This window comes from Haliotis rufescens, unplaced genomic scaffold, assembly GCF_023055435.1.
Source record: "Haliotis rufescens isolate VD_foot unplaced genomic scaffold, xgHalRufe1.0.p SCAF_7, whole genome shotgun sequence".
NCBI classification, from domain to species: domain Eukaryota; kingdom Metazoa; phylum Mollusca; class Gastropoda; order Lepetellida; family Haliotidae; genus Haliotis; species Haliotis rufescens.
In genome coordinates, this window is record NW_025964361.1 from 59,684,030 (window position 1) to 59,703,378 (window position 19,349).

A 19,349-nucleotide genomic window follows, 5' to 3' on the forward strand; every position below is an offset into this window, starting at 1 on the left:
AGACGACAGGATGAATTCCTGTTGTGCGTACTCTGATCACAAATCGGTCTCCAAGCCACAATGTATCATTCAGAATGGATCTCAGATTTTCTACATTTTTTTAACAAATGTTTGGCAGTCAAATATTACATACCTTGACATATGCATTTTGATTCCAGAGGAACGAGTAATGCCAACACAGCAGTAATTTATACTGTTGATTTAAGGACAGAGCAATGCTGTCAACCCTTTGTTCTGAAAACTATTAAAAACCTTTACCCCTTTACCTCTATGTTCTGTATTTGCGATGCGTTTTATGTAAAAAAACAGGTTCTCGTGCTAAATGTGTCTCTTTCCGACCAAACGTAACTCAAACGCAAGACTTCCGATTTTGTCAAAATGTTTGTCATGTATGTAGACTTTGAATTACATGTTCAAAGGTCTTAGGAAAAAATTGATTTAATATGACATAACACCATATTGCACCTCAATGGTCAATAGCTGAAAAACAGTGCAGATGTTATTTCTTTACTACTCTCCCCAATCTGGTCTTTTAAAGTCTGGAATACTATCACTAAATAATAACACTCAAGGAGAGTCACTACGTTCAGCAATTGGGTGCAATTTCGATACATATTTCAATGTTTTGCTGCGTTCAATTTATAATGTAAACTACGGTTATCACCTTCTCTGCAGTCTTCACTCATCCACCCTGGCTCACACCCGGAAACACATGTTCCTCTTATGTGATCACATGGTGAGTCTCCTGCACACTTCCTGTCTGTGCAATACTTTCCGCAGTTCTGTCCATAACTTCTATTTGAGCATGCTGTGAAATCATAATGCCATAATATTACAAAACGTCTATTGCTAATTAGTGTTATGATTATAACTAGCCTTGATTAAGAAAACCCACTTAAATGTTATTTAACTCTGGTATAAACATAAATGTAGTTTTTACCATGTGCCAGATAAAATAGGATAGCATCAGTGGTAATGTTTTCTAAATGGTTTCAATGTATGATCAAGCCGTTTTCCATTGCTCTCAAACGAAACCAAAGTAGGCAACATCACATCTTACTCTGGTTAAAAAATATATAATAGTGTTTGAACATAGTTGTCATGAACATAATACAAATTTAACAAGGTATATCAATAAGTTCCGTTTTGGAAGCAAAACGGATGAATCACTATTGAATTTGCTCTGATTATATGTCAGTCTCTAAGCCAGAATGTATCATTCAGAATGTATCTTACATGTTTTACATTTTTTGTTCTTTGACCTAATGTTTCGTAACCTCGATATTATTGCAGTCAACGTGGGACCTGGCCTATCAAAGCCAAAATGTCACAGGCTGGAACATTATCGCATTAGCTTTACACTACCGTATGCCGTAAACGTACCTGTATTTCGATGCATAAAATAATTAAATGTTTTGCTGCGTTCAATTTATAATGTAAACTTCGGTTATCACCTTCTCTGCAGTCTTCACCCATCCACCCTGGCTCACACCCGGAAACACATGTCCCCCGTACGTGATCACATGGTGAGTCTCCAGCACACTTCCTGTCTGTGCAATACTTTCCGCAGTTCTGTCCATAAATTCCATTTGAGCATGCTGTGAAATCATAATGTCATAAGAATATTACAAAACGTCTATTGCTAATTAGTGTTATGATTATAACTAGCCTTAATTTTGATAACACTTAAATGTTATTTAATTCTGGTATAAACATAAATGTTGTTTGTGCCGTCGCCAAGGACTAAATAAAACAGGATAGTGTCAGTGGTGGAGTCGATTGTACGATTCCAACTATATTATGAGTAAGTGTTCAACTGTACAAACTCCAGTGCTAGCGCTCTTCTCCTAAGTATGAATGGTCAATATTCCTTTATTGGAGTTTGGGTCAAAATCACTCCGTTTCTGATTTTAACAAGAGGAAATTTTGTAAATTTAATGTGCATTGAGACCTTCATTAAGTTTGACAAAACGAATGCATTTGGTTATGTGATTTTTTAACCGTTTCAACTACCTTTGTCCTTTAAAGATCTTCTTCATAACCTCTGGTCACATCAGGTTATGATTGTGTAGGTGTAAAATTTTATCATCATTGTTTGGAGGCCATATTTGATTAAAATTTCTATCGCCCCGCTTATATCAATCCATTTACGCCTTGGTTATTTTTATCCTCGTGGGTATATCTGCCCCTTGGCATCAATACCCCGAGTGGTAAATTACCACCTCCGGTGGTAGAACAAATCTGTTTACCTCACGGGTAACTTTACCCTGAGGGGTTATTATATGCATATAAACGCATTCCGTCATTTGCCCTACCAGATTCAATGTCTTGCAACACCCCTATATATTAACAATGGACCAGCTCACAGGGAATTTCCTGAAAATGTATAAATAGATATTATGCAATCCCTATAGAGGAGTTTTAGAAGTCAAAACCAACAACATTATCCTGCTAAATTGAAAAATGCCGTCGAAATCTGAACGTGCTCCAGGTAATGCATGATCTGAAAAGGGACCAAGTGTATGCTAACCATTTGGATGGAATAACATATACATGCCCAGCTTCACGATGAAAGTGCTCCAGATTGAGCCGTTTATCATATAATGGGTGGGTTTCTCGGCAGGATAAAGCCAACGGATTAAAACGATATCCATTGGGGTCATATGCGGATAGAGATGCAATTATTAAAGGTCAAGTCAAGGGACTACTTTCACTGTTTATAAACAAACATGGCGTCGCTCTTGTTATTCGCCGATAGAGACAGAGTCGAGAGAAATTACTTGGATAATTGCTATCATTACGAACCGAATAGTCTAATATACTGAAAATCAGTGTCTAACTGTGATGTAGCTAAGGCATTTTACAAGTTTTGGCAACTTTGGAGATAGAAATTGTGAAACAATTCAGCAAGGGCACTAGCCAAGCGGGATCACGTTCCATATCTGTGCTTGTAGACTTCTGCAGCTTGGAACCCTTTCCACAAATTAAAACAGTTGGATTTGGCCGAAATATGTTCGAATTGTTACCTTGTTTCGTTTTGTCGCTGTGTGTACATCTGACTGCATTTCGTAACGTAATGACAAGTCATTGACTGTGTTAGAGTAGCTTCCCTTTGATAAAGGACAGTTACTCTATAAGACATACCGATGGATTGCCGTGAAAGGCAAGAAAAAACAATTTGTGTAGGCAGTTGTTGTTTTGCATGTAGGTAGTTACGCCACTGTATAAGAAACAGGTTTCTGTTGGAACTACATTGGCTACTGTCACTGACCGACTGACATAGCACTTACCATCTGCCGTAATATATATTAATGCGCATATTCCAGGAAAAATGCAATGTTTAGGTTATGTTTAAGAGAGATGGAAAGAGATTTTCGAGGACAGAATTAAAGAATGACAATATATGATCAAGAGGTTATCACGCTTGTGTGTTTGGGGATGGTAAATATCCTGTATTAGGATTAAACACTATGTATTTAACAAGCCAAGGCTCGCTAAATACAATGTTTATTTCTAACACACCAAACACACTTGCATGATAACCTCTATTTACAGTTCGGGGCCAACCTTATATTTGAAATCTTTGAGGCGAGGAAGCCGGTGGGGGGAGGGACGTTGTTTCGGAGACTAGATTTTTTAAACAAAACAACTTTTTATATGTCTAAAATTATCCAGACTGCGTGGTATGTTGCACATAATACATCACTGGTTTGTCTTATTAAGACGACTCGATTATTTACAGGTAGAATATCGTTACGTGAGTCACTAAACATGTTCAAGATCAAAATTGGTTGCAGCATGAAAAAGTTCCATATTACGTTCTGTGTCATATCTATTCGACCCGATATTATCAGGGTCTGGAAAAGGTTATAATATTCCATTTATACTGATAAGTACAATACATGTAGTTGATGTGCTTTTAATAGTTCTAACCTGGTTCCAACATGAGTGACACTTTTATGATCACATGCTTTTAAGATTAATATATAGACCTGTTGGGTGTTTGCAGGTAAAAAATGAAAATATTAATTCCGATGCTTACCTTGTCTACAATCTTCACCCATCCACCCTGCCTCACACCCGGAAATACAGGTCCCTCTTACGTGATCACATGGCGAGTCTCCGGCACATCTTCTTTCAATGCAAGAGTTGTTGCAGTTCTGCCCGTAGCTGCCATTTGAACACACTGTGGACAAATAATGATGTAGAACTTAGACACAAATATCTTAAAAGAGTATTAAATGCAAATATCCAAAGGAACATTACCGCATAACGGAGAGAGATTTAACTATTTGCTGTTTGGGACCCAAGGCTACTCCAGGACGGAATGATTCATTATCATGTTGCCATTACTTGGCCCTAATGTTGCTGACTAATATAACAAACCATTAATCACATTTTGATGATGTAAGTAATTGAGTAATGATGTGACAATAGCCCAGGACTGATAATCCCAAGGGATCAAGGAATCTTATTCTGGGCAAGGAAGAACTGCTCTTGTGCACAGTGTCCAAATTTGTCTGCCACAAAAAAAGTAACATTTCGAGTTGCATCACGTCACAGCAGAGCACGTTTGAAAATACACAGCTGATAATAATAGGTAAACAGATGGGGTGTCCATCTAAACTTGATTCAGACATGATCTACATAGCAATGTTTCTACTGATATTCGTTGAAAGTACTTAGAGTACTTAGACTAAGTATACAGGATTACTTACATTACATATCCACTTTACTTTCTCCAACATAATTGCACATAACAAAATATATACGCATGTAAATTGTGTCAGGATACAGTGATGCATAGGATACAGTCTGTCGGATCAATTTCACCTCTACGCTCCAGTCCGGCAGCCAGTCCACAGTCACACAATGCCGACTTAATTCTCTCGCCTGTATTACACCTTTCTTCTTCCTCCCCTGGTCTCCAGTTTCCAGTACACACACCACTGACTGAATCACCTCACCTGCATTACATCTGTCTCCCTGCCACCCTGGTCTACAGGCTCCAGGACACACACCACTGACTGAATCACCTCACCTGCATCACACCTGTCTCCCTGCCACCCTGGTCTACAGTCTCCAGAACACACACCACTGACTGAATCACCTCACCTTCATCACATCTGTCTCCCTGCCATCCTGATCTACAGTTTCCTGGGCACACACCACTAACTGGGTCACATGTTGCTTGAAAGCAATGGCAGAACTGATTGCAGCTATCACCAAAGAGTCCTGGGCTGCAAACTTAAAATAGGATGATAGTGAATATCCTTGTTCCCCAAGGCTTTCAAGTGCACATGTGTCATAGATATGAACATTTTAATAGCATTCCAACCTGCATTGTTGCTATCAGTGTCACGTCATATTCTCTGGTATTTGAATATAAGAACACACTGCACCTTTTCCTTATCTGTATTAACAATTATATCGATTAATGTAACTGTACCTAATATGTATTATTACCTTAGATAAGAAATATATCAACAAAAAGATATTTAATTATTGTGGGGTCTTTACTATTTTATTTTACACCTTTCTTCGTTTAAATGTAGCAGGATATGTTTGAGGCTGTTACCGTACATTTTACACTAACTTTCTACATACATAAAGAATGTAGGCCATCTGCCAATGTTTACTAAGTAGTGTTTTGGTAAGCAACATAATATGCAGCGTATCTAAATTTCTAAATTTCTCATAAATAACAATATAAACAAACATTGTTAACATTCACCCTGTACAACTGGTTGTATGCAATTTTTTGTATGCAAGTAGTTGTTCGAACTGAATACCCACAACATCGAGTTGCATCCATCACTGATCTCGCAAGATCTCTGACCAAAAGCTTGTGATGCACTACCGGAATCCTGGTTGCTGTGCGAGCATTGCGATTACGCGATACTGGGGCAACTTCTGATTTTGAATTGAATTTTAATATTGAGTTGTATATTATTGAATCTACTAACCCGTGGAAAAAAATGAAATTATCTACTAACCCTACTGGTTTGGAAAGCGAAAAATGTTGTCCAAGTCTCTGTTTTTCCTATTAAAAGAATTCTAAAATGTGGAGACTTTTTTTCGTACATAGATAAAGTACAGTGAGACGAACTGTTTGATTTGACAGCTTCAAGCGAACAAAATACTGACTTTTGTCAGAAAAACATAATGTGACACCTTCAATACAAAAACATACTCATTTTATGTGGCAAAAATATATTTCCGCCAAGACATCAAGACACGAGGGAGAAGTCTACATGTACAAAGGAAAACGGCTTGACTCCGCTCTTTATTATTAACTCGAGCCACTGTAACTCTTTATCCATCATGTCCTTGGTGAACATTTGCTATGGCCCAAGACATTACATTCTTCTATATTTTTGTTCATGTGTACCCAAAATGATCCCACACAGCTATTAATTTTGAAAAGATTGTCATCTAACATGTCCTGAAAACATATTTCAAATTTGGTAATAATACAGAAGAATGCATACTTAGACATTGCGACTGTGTAGCACACATGTTTTACGTCATTGACTATATGGCTTCATAAATGTCAGTTAAATGGTAAAACAGGGCACAGTTATCTCCTATCACCAATTATCCATACCGTAAATCTCCACCTCAGAAAGATTTAGCCTTGTGCTGTGTGTGATGGTGAAGTATCTCCCTGTGCCGTCACACGTCACGTCGTACACGCTGTTGGGTGTTTGAGGTGTGTCAGAGGGGAAGGTGTAGCAGATGACGCCGGGTGTGAAGCTGCTGGAGTTACTCAGTGTGAGGACAGCAGTCCTGATCAAATCAGGATCTAAATCATGCAATGAAAGAATTGATTTACTGACGCAGGATGCAATGTGCTCTTGAACAATAACAAATAGCTAATCACATGGCACTTGATATGATTCAGTTCACCTATCATCTTGTTGCTGGAACGTGTGAACGTCAAATAACACCATGTGACCACATTTAGTTGAAATGTGACAGAAACACGTTGTTCCTGATCGGCATGTACTAAAATGTTTTGTAATATCCTGCAAAATCAACGCTGCCTGAACTAATACATACATCCTGCCCTGTTGTATATCCTGACGTCTTGTATCCTGTACGGCTGTCCCAGATCCACTGTCCACGTAGGATTAGGTACCGAAGAATGAGAGTGAAAACAGGAGTTGTGGAGCAGATTCTGGTCCCGGTTCCCATCCACAACTTTGTCTGCAGTCAAGCCTTTACCTCGTTCATAGTCAGTTGGGGGCTAAGATGTTGTCTTGTGGAAGGCAACGTTCTCTTGTAACAACAAGTACGAAGATAAATTAACTTATCATTGCAATTTGTATGAGGGAAAAGTTACTACTTAAATCCTAGGTAATTGAGCTTGGTAGATCCAACAGATAAGTGATATCTGCACAATTAATTAGGGATTACTGTTACAGACATGCGGAAATTGTGAATGTTTGAAAGATATATCCCAAAGGACACACACTTCTGTTATAATATCAAAGATCTAATTTCAAACCATTTCAAACATCATGTGACCAGTCGCGTTATGGTGTCAGCATCCGCGTAGCTTTAAAATAGATATAACTAGTGGTAGACTAGTTTACTAGGTTTAATATACAAACTACAGATGGGGATGAAAAAATGGGATGCAAGGCTTTGAAACATTTTCGATTTTTTACAGGATGTTGCTACGAGGTGACTCGCTATGTTGAAACACGAAGGTTAACCCAGAAATCGGTTCTTGCAGACCTAAATTGCGACATCAGTAATTAACCACACAAGATCATTGAATAGTTACCACATTATATTGAAACAAACATGATTAAGCTTACATCCACAAGAGGCAACACAATAGGTCAAATAACTGGCAGCAGCAATGAATAATAGGACCTATAATAAGTATAAGGTGTTCAACTGTGTTGTAAAGTCTTCTAACACGTTGTGTCAATTGTTTATCTGCAAATCTTCCATCACAAAGTTTCTTTTGAACGAGCTGGACATAATGCATTATATTTTATCACTAGAAGTTAAAGCTTGTAACACTCGATTGTGCCTTTGTGTTCTGCAGGCTTATCTCGGCAATGTAAATGTAATTCTCGTACTCCTATTGTTAATACAGCTTGCAGGGGACGTTGAACTTAATCCTGGCCCACTGACCGGTGATGTAACTAATCTTGACCACTCATTGTCGATCTTCCATTTAAACACCAGGAGTGTCCGTAATAAGCAAAGGTATCTTGCAGAATATTTGTCTGAATATGATGTAGTTTGTTTCACTGAAACACATCTGGATGAATCTGTAGGTAATGAAACTTTACAGTGGCAATCATTTCATAATCCATTACGGAAAGATAGAAATGCTTTTGGGGGAGGGGTTATGATATACATCACTAAGTGTTTAACATACAAGAGAATGCACGAACTAGAAAATATTACTGATGAAAGTATATGGATAAAAATATTTCTTCCTCAAGGGCCTTTATTACTCTGTGCTGTTTACAGACCAGAACACAATTCTATACAGTTTTGGAGTCGGTTAGATACTTCTATCGAAGTTGCATTGGATATATCTAGTTAAATGGTGATTGTCGGTGATTTAAATGAAAATTTATTATCTAACAGGAAAAACTACATAAACGAAATTTTACACAGAAAAAATTTAAGGAATGTAATTAATGAGCCCACCAGAGTCACTTCTAAAACTAGCACACTTTTAGATCCAATCATTATTAGTGAAGATGTTGATGTTAAGGTCAGTGGTGTGATCGACTTCGATAGTACAATATCTGATCACAGAGGTACTTATATGGAAATGGACACACAAATATGCACCAAGATAGCTTATAAACGCAAGGTTTTATGTTATAACAAAGGAGACTTGGTTAAATTGAATGATCTCATAAACACTACCAATTGGTCTGTATTATTTAATGAATGTACAAATGTTGATGATATGTGTGAAGTGTTGTATGAAAGATTGAATGATTTTGTAACACAATGTATTCCATCGAAAATTGTCACTATTCGACCAAATGACAAACCATGGTTTGATTCACATTTAAGAAAGGAGTGTAGGATACGTAATAGGTTACGAAAGAAATCAAAAAGGAGTAATAAGGAGACAGATATTATAGCATACAAAAAACAACGCAATAAAGTCAACAACATGAAAAGTTATGCGAAAGAAAAGTTCTATTCTAACATCGATGAATTTCTTTCGGAACTATATATAGTAAATAAACAATCATATTGGAAATTACTAAGATATGTCGTCAAAAACTCTGGAACATCTACGAGCATCCCCCCGTTAAGGAAACAAGATACCGATGACTGTCCCACTATATTTTCAGATTTAGAAAAATCAGAGAGATTAAATGAATATTTCCAATCCATATCTACCCTAACAGAAGAACGGGAAGAATTACCATATTTCAATCAACGCACTAAGAGTATTTTGGACAAATTAACTATCTCAGAAAAAGAAATATCTGACGTTATAAAATGTCTTCAAATTAACAAGGCATCTGGTCCAGACAGAATAAGTAACAACCTATTAAAGAAAACAGTAAACAGCATTAGTATTGTTTTATGTATGTTATTCAATCATTCATTGGCTTTAAATACATATCCAACAGAATGGAAAAGAGCGCATGTCATGCCATTGTATAAGAAAGGAGATCATTCAGTTGTGACAAATTACAGACCAATATCACTCATTAGTTGTATTGGTAAAGTATTTGAAAGAGTTGTATTTAAGCATCTTTATAACTACTTTCATGACAATAAATTGTTATATAAATACCAGTCGGGCTTTCAAAAAGGCCATTCCACTGTCCAGCAATTAATTGAATTGTATAATCAAATCTGTTTATCTTTAGATAATAGAGAAAAATATTGCATGGTTTTTTGCGATGTGTCAAAAGCATTTGATCGTGTCTGGCATAGAGGGCTTATGTACAAATTAGAAATGTATGGCATAAAAGGGAATTTACTAGAATGGCTGTCCAGTTACATAAGCAATCGTACTCAATCAGTGTTTGTAAGCGGGGCTCTATCCAAGCCAAGGATTTTGAAGGCTGGCGTTCCACAGGGGTCGGTGTTAGGTCCCTTTTTATTCATTGTGTTTGTTAACGACATTGCTGATGAATTAGATTGCATAACAAGACTCTTTGCTGACGATACAGCACTCGGCTTTTCTTCACCAGACAATCAACTTGTTGAATCAACTCTAAATTTAAATCTGAGCAAGCTGTGTAACTGGGCAAAACGCTGGTTAATTAAATACAACCCAGATAAAACAGAAGCGGTTATATTTTCCTTTAAAGATGAATCAGACCTCATTACCTTGTACTTTGATGAATGTAAAGTTAAGAATGTTCAAAATCATAAACATTTGGGTATAACGTTTGCATCAAACGGAAAATGGTCCTGTCACGTAGATAACATAATTAAGTCAACATCAAAAATGATAAATTCGATGAGAAAATTAAATTTCATATTTAACAGAAATACACTAAATAAAGTATATACAATCTTCATAAGACCCCATTTCGAATATGCGTGTGAAGTGTGGGATGGGTGTAATATAGAATTATCAACTCAGTTAGAAAATCTCCAACTAGAAGCTGCCAGAGTAGTTACTGGGCTCCCAAAGTATACTTCGCACACACATCTGTATTATGAAACAGGATGGGAAACGCTAATAGAACGAAGAAGGAAACGCAAGCTATGTTTGTTCTACAAAATACAAAGTAATATTGCTCCAACTTACCTTAAAAACATTGTACCAACCACTGTAGGTTCAAATATATCATATAATTTAAGAAATTCAGACAATATTGGGATTCCATATACTAGATTAAAACACTCAACGTGTTCTTTTATTCCATCAACTGTAAGGTTATGGAACACTATTCCTGCAGCAGGTAGAAATTGTACATCTACATCCCAATTCAAGACATACATACAAAAAGAGCAAGTCATTGCACCTCCATATTTTTCCTATGGTGTTAGAAAGTTGAATATTTATCATACTTGATTAAGATACATGAAAAGCCAGTTAAATTATGATTTATACAGAATAGAGGTAAAATGTGATCCAATATGTCAATGTGGTGATCCATGTGAAAACGCATATCATTATTTATTAAAGTGTCCATTGTACGTCCACCAAAGAAAAACTATGTTAATAATAATTCGGGACATTTTACAGAACGCCGTGAACAAAAATGCTAAATTAGATTTAAATTTGATGTTAAACGGAAATGAATGTTTGTCCATTATCGAAAATCAACACATCTTTAAAGCAGTGCAAATGTTTATAAGTCATACAAAGAGATTTGGGTAACACTTTAATGTACATATACTAGTCTCTCTCTTTTGTACATTTCTTGTTATCTTTACACTCATCTTCTTTTCTGTTTTTCTTGTATATGATTTACTGTACAAGCTTTGTAAATACCATGGAGAGGGAGTCCTAAGTTGGATAACTTGTTCCCAATCCATTTCAATCTGAATAAAATATGTTTAAATCAAACCTATAATAAGTCAGTGCAACTATGAATATCTAGCATAAAGTCACTGTCGAATATCTTGAACGTGAAAAAAGATAGAAAATTGTATTGAGAGCTGTGGCTGTATTGAGAGCTGTTGTCAGTGTTTTCAGATTGGTATGCCATCGACGCTGGGGACTTATATACATAAGACGCAAGTTAGATCGTAGAAGGCCTCTGTCTGTCTGTCTGTCTCTCTCTCTGTGTCTCTCTCTGTCTCTCTCTATCTCTCTCTCTCTCTCTCTCATACACACACTTGTGGCAAGAAAACTCACCTCTCTGACAAGTTTGCCCATTCCCATCAAACCAACCACGATCACATGCACCGTTACAGACTCCAGTTGTCTGGTTACAGGGCGGTGTACAGTGGCATGAGTAGCTACATGTGTCTCCGAACATTCCTCCTGGGCAGCTGGTACCTGTATTATGTACAACAAACTCAGATCAGGTGAATATTCAAATTCAATTTCAAATGTTTATTGTATAAAAGGCTATTGACCGACATAAACGAAGTGCTTATTATTAGGTATGATATGTTCACGATTCTTTTAAGTATGTTAATGTTCTGCTCAATAGAAGATGCCCAACATATTTTAATTCTTGACAATTTGTAGTTGCCAAAAGGCGAATTAATCGTTGGACTGATTGTCGAATTAATATTTATTTAGTATGTATTGCTTTCGGGGGCTTTTTAAGGATGGATACGGACTTTCGAGACAGCGAGAAATGGACAGCCAGCCAGAAAGCCAGATCAAGTAACAGGCTCAGTATTGTAGATCCATGGCAATACGACTGCATACACCATTAATCAAGAACACATGACGTGCCTGCAAGACGAATTGAAGTAATTACGCAGGAAATGACCAATACAAATTGTGACAAAAGTCCATGTGTAAAAAAAACAATAAAATGTCAGGGACAGATGTTTGTTTGCACTTAATGCCAATGACTTCCTTGGACGAAACCAAGGAAGACAATAGATCTCTGTTTTTTACTTTTTTACTTTTTCAGGATTCCACAGCCTGCATATGGCAGAATTTACAACAGCTATGTGAATTGCTTATTTGCGTTTCTCGAAGCTGTTGATGTGACAAATGCCAACATCGAGATAAAAATTTAAAGTCAAAGGGACCGAGTCACAGGTTCGAGACAGCGCAAGTAATTTTACCTGTACACGTAATATTTGATGACCACTTTTTCGCATTCACACAGAATGATAGGTTTATTTTTTTAATTACATATTTTGAAGTATATTATCAGAGGAATTTTCCCCATGTCCGGGCCACATTAAGAACATTTAAACGTGACCGTTTCCATTTGACGCCAAATTTGACACTGCTCTTGTTAAATTTAAAGATGGGGGTCATGATCAATAATCCAAGGTACTTTTGCTCTTCTACAATATCATAATGAAGATACCACTCAAAACTGTTTAACAATCTCACTTATATTTTAGTTTTTTGACAGGTTGACATTTAGTTTCCATGCTAAACAATTATCATCGAAAATATTCCGTTGCTCTTGTAGCTAATCTACTCTATCAGAAATAAAAATATCATCATCAGCAAACCTTAATAGAAACATTTTTGGTAAATCTTTCAAAAATTATACTTCTCTTTGACATGTATCAAGACTTTCAGCAGCCAACTCATTAATAAAAAGTAACAATAAATTTGGCTTAATACACCCTGCTTCAGTCCAGGAAGCAGGCCAATCAAACAACCCATTAAAACTACTGTTATCACCGTTATATCGTAATACATGGACTGAATCATAATCAAAATTAATAGGTAGACTATATTTTTCGAGAACATGCGTACGTTGTTTTCTGTCTACAAAATCAAATGCATTTTTGAAAAAAGACGTAGGGAACGTACAGTTTACTTAACATATTCTTGTATATCAGCAGTCAGCGTGAACAAGTTATAAATTGAAGTATGTCCGGGCGTAAAAACCTGCTTGTCTGTTACATTTTTTGTTATTATTTTTGGACGAAGATTTTAATCTACAGTTAGCTACTGTTGACAGATTCTGTCCGAAAACACTAGTTAATCTTGTGTCCCTGTAGTTATCACGATAATATCTTTTGCCATTCAAAAACTTGAATTACCATCACACTTTTACTCCAAAACACGTAGAAACTGGCCTGTTGAACAAGTCCTATCGAATGAAGTACTTATTTGACATGTTGATGTGAACACTTCCAGTATTTAAACCTGATGATTTACCCTTCTGTGATGATAATATACCACTTAGTATCTCATGTTCTGTAATTGCGGAATCCAGTTCATTATGATTTATTTTGTTTGTTTGTTTGTTGTTTAACGCCGCACTCAGCAATATTCCAGCTATATGACGGCGGTCTGTAAATATTCGACTATGGACCAGACAATCCCGTGATTGACATCATGAGCATCGATCCACACAATTGGGATCGATGACATGTATCAACCAAGTCAGCGGGCCTGACCGCCCGATCGCGGTAGTCGCCTTTTACGAGAAGCATAGTCGCCTTTTACGGCAAGTGTGGGTTGCTGAAGATCTATTCTACCCCGGAATCTTCACAGGTCAGTTCATTATGAGGTGAAGCTGTATCCATAGCATCATCAACTTCATTCAAACAAATCTTGAAGATATACGTACCAAATGTTTGGGCTAATATGTACAACACATGTGTATGAATTTAACTTGCTTCCAAAATAATTGACTGTTATCAAGTGATCTCTCAAAGTTATGTAGCGGCTTTTTCTTCAATGAAGTACACGCATATCCAAGGATTGTATATCGATTGCGAAAATGATTAAAGAAGCTGAACTTTACACATTCTGTACCTTCATAGTGCTCACTTCAATGTAGAGGCAGCTTGTAACAAAGCTTGGCCATACTTCTGCACAAGTATCAAGTAGCACATATCATGTGAGAATTCAAAGTATTACAGAACTCTTAACATCGACACTCGTCCCTCGTATACATGCCGTTGTCACAAAGCGATCTAAGTGCTAAGGTGATCGCAACTCCCATACCTTAACATAGACTCACGACAGTCGTAGCGCTGAGGTTGTTTTGAACAACGACAGCCAGGACATTAATTAATTAAGACGTTTTTTCTAACACGTATGTCTGACAACATAGTGTCACTCGCGTCCAGTATGAAATATGAGAGAAATAGAAATGCCATCTAGAAGATGAGGCTCTTGACTAACCAAAACACAGATATGATAGCAAGTGATGTACAGAAATGTGACGTAGGAAGGTTTTAGACGTCAATCTATCGTCATTCAACCTTGTATTAAAATTAATTATCCACATATATGAAACCTGCCTACTTCACGTTTTTGTACATCACTTGCTTGATAACGATGTTAATATATACACCGAAACGAAACGAAACTTAATAGCTGCATATCCATACAAATATCTCCCTTGTTCACATAGAGCGGTGTCTTCAATCATATTGGAAAGTGGTTTTATATAGGATATCAAAAGACTGAAGTTACACAATTCAGGATGTATTCCATATCATTAATTGCCAAATTGACATCCTCTTTGATACTATAAGGAATCTATGAATATTTCCATTGCCTCTAGCTATTTAAGATAATTTGTAATATCAGCATCACAAGGTTTGCATCTTGGCGCACAAGCTGGCATTTAAGCCTGCTCAATCTTATTATACTCCTTGTTGATGTTTCTAACTACACACAATAGGCATGTGCACGTGGTCCGATGTTGTGAGAGACTATACTTTAAAGTAGACTATGTTGGTAAACATCTGACTTGACGCTAGAAACTTGTCCACAAAACGTGTACCCGAGTGTGCCACGAAGGTTTAATTACTTGGAATACCAGATATGTTTCTTCCATTGATAGTATGCATGTTAAACAATCAGTGAGTATTCATAACAGTTCATTAATATTATCACATGTAGATCGATCGCGTTTAACAATATCAGGCGTATTTTGTTCAGGTAAAGGGAGATAATTGGAACTATCATCTAGAATGAAGTCATCCAAAGTTCTGATACGAGCATTGAAGTCTTTACTCAAAATACATTTGTACCAATCACCAAAGTCATAGTAAAATGTAATGGCTTCTGCTCTAGCATATTCATACCAATTTCATCTGAGTTGGTGTATATTGGGAATCTCTCTGGATGTATGTAGACAAACCCCATAAAAGTTAAATGCTCTCTAACGCTACCCCCTGACAACTTTCCAGACTCTTTTGGTCACGCACACATAGCACATATTGTATTGTATTAATAACATAATTGTTAAGACACCAGGTTTTGGTCAAACAAAATATACTAATTTGTACACAAAAAGTAACATAGGCAACAAATGATGGTGGTAGTCAATGTACATTGCATGTACTGTACATAGGCTAGTCATTGCATCACTTTGATACGAACTTTGTGTAGAGTCTATAGCTACTTGAGATGTGTTCAAGTAATTGGAACCATGGTCACTTTCCTATCCAGAACCAGCTTTTCCATTCTCTGTCGTTCTCTTCTTATGTTGTCCGATTTTCACACTGTCATCCTTGCCTTCTTCATAGGCGAAGATCGACCAATCAATAATATTATCATATTTCATCTGTGTGCCCTCTATATTTAAATATTTTCAGACGAGTGAAGTGTCAGTGCTCCTTTCGTGAACTGTATGAGGTCCTCCTCAGTTTCATTTCATGATTGACAACTCCCGTCAGGAATTCCAAATACATTTAGATTGTTATATGATGTTGTCCATCTTCACATGGCGATGGAGTTTAGATTTCAGACTCAAGTTCTTGTCAGTAAGTTTCGAAGGTTTATCGTTGAAGCTCGATGTTATCAACTCGAGTTTCTGGTCATTGATACCATTGGGCGTTTTAGCGAGGTCGGCTAATGTTACTTGCTCTTCGGGTGTTTCACATACTAAGTCACCAGTAATTTTGATAAAAGGGTTTCCATCCTTTTCGACTGAGTATTCGGTTGCTTTGGTCCTGGGTTTGTTTCTGTATCCCAAGCATCTAAAATCAGTGTTAGTGTCAACAGCCAGAAGAGGGCAGACTTTTAGATCACTGTGTAGCCTATTCCCGGTTTCCTGATGCGACCTGGCACATAAAACCGATCCAACATAGACATACTCGGAAGATCTACGTCTCATTTCTATCCTCTTCCTAAAACGAAGTACGTAAGTTTTCAAAAGAAAATTGTGTGAATGGAAGACATTCTGTGTTGCACTGCTACATGAAAATAAATACTTACATTATATTTGCCGATAAGTGTCACACAACGTTTTTATTGTCTTAAATAGAGTTATTATTAAGAAACTGAAAAGCAAATTGATGATGAATCACATTCATCTGTGACAAGGCATTTCAAGGTTGGCCAGAGCACAATTTCCCCACTTAGAACGATATCGGCAACGTGTCACCACATTGAGGTAGCTCCCCCAAAAGAGAGACCCGGGCATCACCACTTCGGGCCATGATTGCTACACGCAGGCCATCCACCTTCGAAACAGGACACTCACTGCAAAGTACAATCCTGCACATACTGTCAGTATCTGTTTACGAGGAAATTGAATATTGTTTTCCACGGCCATTAAAACGTTTCTCCCACAACGCTGGTTTACAAGGTACTTTATTAAGGAATAAAAATGAGATTACAATTCCATTTCTTCAATTTACCTTTTCATTGTTAAAACAGTGGTTGTGTTGTTAATCTTTGTGGCAAAACAATACAACTGTACAATAGCCGCAACAATCGATATCATAATGACCTTTCTATCCGTTATATGTAGAGAGTATAATAATCTTTTCTTATTATCCTTAATTACGACATACACATACTGTGTTTTGGAATTTGATGTAGTCCCACTAGGATACCTCTCATTATAATTTGGAATAAGGAGCTTACCGCGAAGTTTCAAATAAATAAAGTGATATATCGTGAATACGTTATAGCATGTAGATTTCTAATCATTTCTTTCTCTGTGGGTAATCCTTTCAACCTGATTGAAGGAGGTCACTCAACCAGTTCATGCATTCTTTGTCAAAGAAGATCAGACTTGGTAAGAATCTGTGTTTATCTGAGACAAGTTTCCGAGCAGTCGGATAAGGTAATTTTCTCAATGTTCCTAATCTTGGGCTATTATAAAATAAATACATTTTAAACATGCTACGTTTAATATACGAATATTCATGAATGAGTTGCTTCCTCTCTCTTCAAATAAAGGACAGATAAACAAAGAGCAATATTTGTTTCCCATATCACGTCCAGCTGGTGACATCTAGTGAACTTAACAAGTGATGATGACTTTTAATGTTCATATTATAATAATTTGTCACAATGTAAATGAAACTGTAATATAAATTATTAATATATTCAATGTGAGGAAATGTCAGTATGGGCTATTGTCCGAGTAGGGCATTGCCAGTGTGGGGAAATGTCCTACACTTCATTAATATATGGTGTGGTACATAGAGAATGCGCCAACAATCCCGCTTTGTAAATGTACCTATTTTAGAACGTAATATTTGGCAATGAGTATGATAACCTTATTATTCAGATCTTCAGAGAGGCATCAACAGAGTGAGTGAGTTAGTTGGGTTTAACGCTGCTTTTAACAGTATTCCAGTTATATCGATTATGTTTCTAGGTTTGTCAGCACCATACCCGTGCTCGTGAGTTTCACCGAAGTGGTGAACGCCTGAGACTTCACTCACTCACTCTTTTCCTCAATCTTGAATGCTAAGTGAAACAAAGTCTGTGATGGCCGCTGTTAACACTGAGCATTTCAGGCATAAACAGACGAACGCAAGTCCTAAGTATGTATGAATCAGATGAATCGACGACCAACATTGGGGTGAATCTAGAAATACACAATCAGTTTATTCAGGCACCACTGGGAATTGCGTTTTCATACACTACTCCGAATTCCGAAGACTATTGATAACTGATAGAAATGAGTTACACACATTAGCGAATATAAACATTTGTCGATGAATTTCCTATTAATATAGAATAGGTGTTGCATCCTTGCGGACAAAAATACACTTTTGAAGATCATGTCCATGTAAAGCTTTGTACTGTTGATGGACTTAACCACCTACATGTACACCTCTCTAAATATAACAAGAGGAACAGGCTAAATGTAGCTCCAGGTCAGATTGAACATACATGTTCATGTATCTTCGCATCCGATATACATGGGGAAGTAACACACGACAGGTTTTCTGAAGTGTACATGTAGTGTACCAATATGGCGCCACTTTCGCGGCACTATTACCCACTTTTGCGGCACTATCGCGCCACATTCGCGGCACCATTGAGCCACTATCGCGCCACTTTCACGGCACAATCGCGTCACTATCTCGTCATTATCAAGTCACCTTTGCGCCACTTATGCGAAACTTCGCGCCACTTTCGCGGCATTTTCTTGCCACTTTCACGGTATTATCCCGCCATTTTCGAGTCACTTTACTCTCACGGCACTATCACGAACGTATGGCGAAATAGTTTCGCGATACAGGGGAAGTGACTTCTGAAATGTGGTGTAAGAGGTATCTTATCTTAATTGTGTGTTTTCTGAAATAGAGTTTATCAGTTGTGATAACTGATGTTTTTCTGATATCAAATGCATATAATATTCTAGTTGGTAATCAGCAACCATTCAATATGAAAAGGGATACCTCTTTCAAACCATTCTCCCATGTCATGGTAGAATTTAGATTGTTCATGTTAAACATCAGGTGTTGCAGTAGAGACAATGCTCAATATATATCATGTTGTTATCTTTGTGAATCAAGTTACACTT

At 37.0% G+C, this 19,349-nt stretch overlaps 2 protein-coding genes across 6 annotated transcripts in view; both read right to left on the minus strand.

The window, feature by feature from the left end:
* The window catches only part of LOC124147532, a 159,542-nt gene that overhangs the window by 95,027 nt on the left and 45,166 nt on the right, over nt 1–19,349 (minus strand). For 4 of the 5 annotated variants that reach the window (XR_007218934.1, XM_048387367.1, XM_048387366.1 and 1 more), the window contains exon 2: nt 11,822–11,965. The exons of the other annotated variant lie outside the window; for it this stretch is intronic. Coding sequence is in view for 3 of the 4 variants with exons in the window: in XM_048387367.1 (XP_048243324.1) it covers nt 11,822–11,965 (144 nt within the window). In the remaining variant the exon portion in view is untranslated. The remainder of the gene's footprint in view (nt 1–11,821; nt 11,966–19,349) is intronic. 5 annotated transcript variants of the gene reach the window in all.
* The window catches only part of LOC125376054 (multiple epidermal growth factor-like domains protein 10), a 184,177-nt gene that overhangs the window by 3,833 nt on the left and 160,995 nt on the right, over nt 1–19,349 (minus strand). The window contains exons 3-7 of the mRNA XM_048387376.1: nt 6,608–6,805; nt 5,116–5,247; nt 4,043–4,186; nt 1,455–1,598; nt 665–808 (exon numbers count right to left, since the gene is read on the minus strand). Coding sequence (XP_048243333.1) covers nt 665–808; nt 1,455–1,598; nt 4,043–4,186; nt 5,116–5,247; nt 6,608–6,805 — 762 coding nt within the window. The remainder of the gene's footprint in view (nt 1–664; nt 809–1,454; nt 1,599–4,042; nt 4,187–5,115; nt 5,248–6,607; nt 6,806–19,349) is intronic.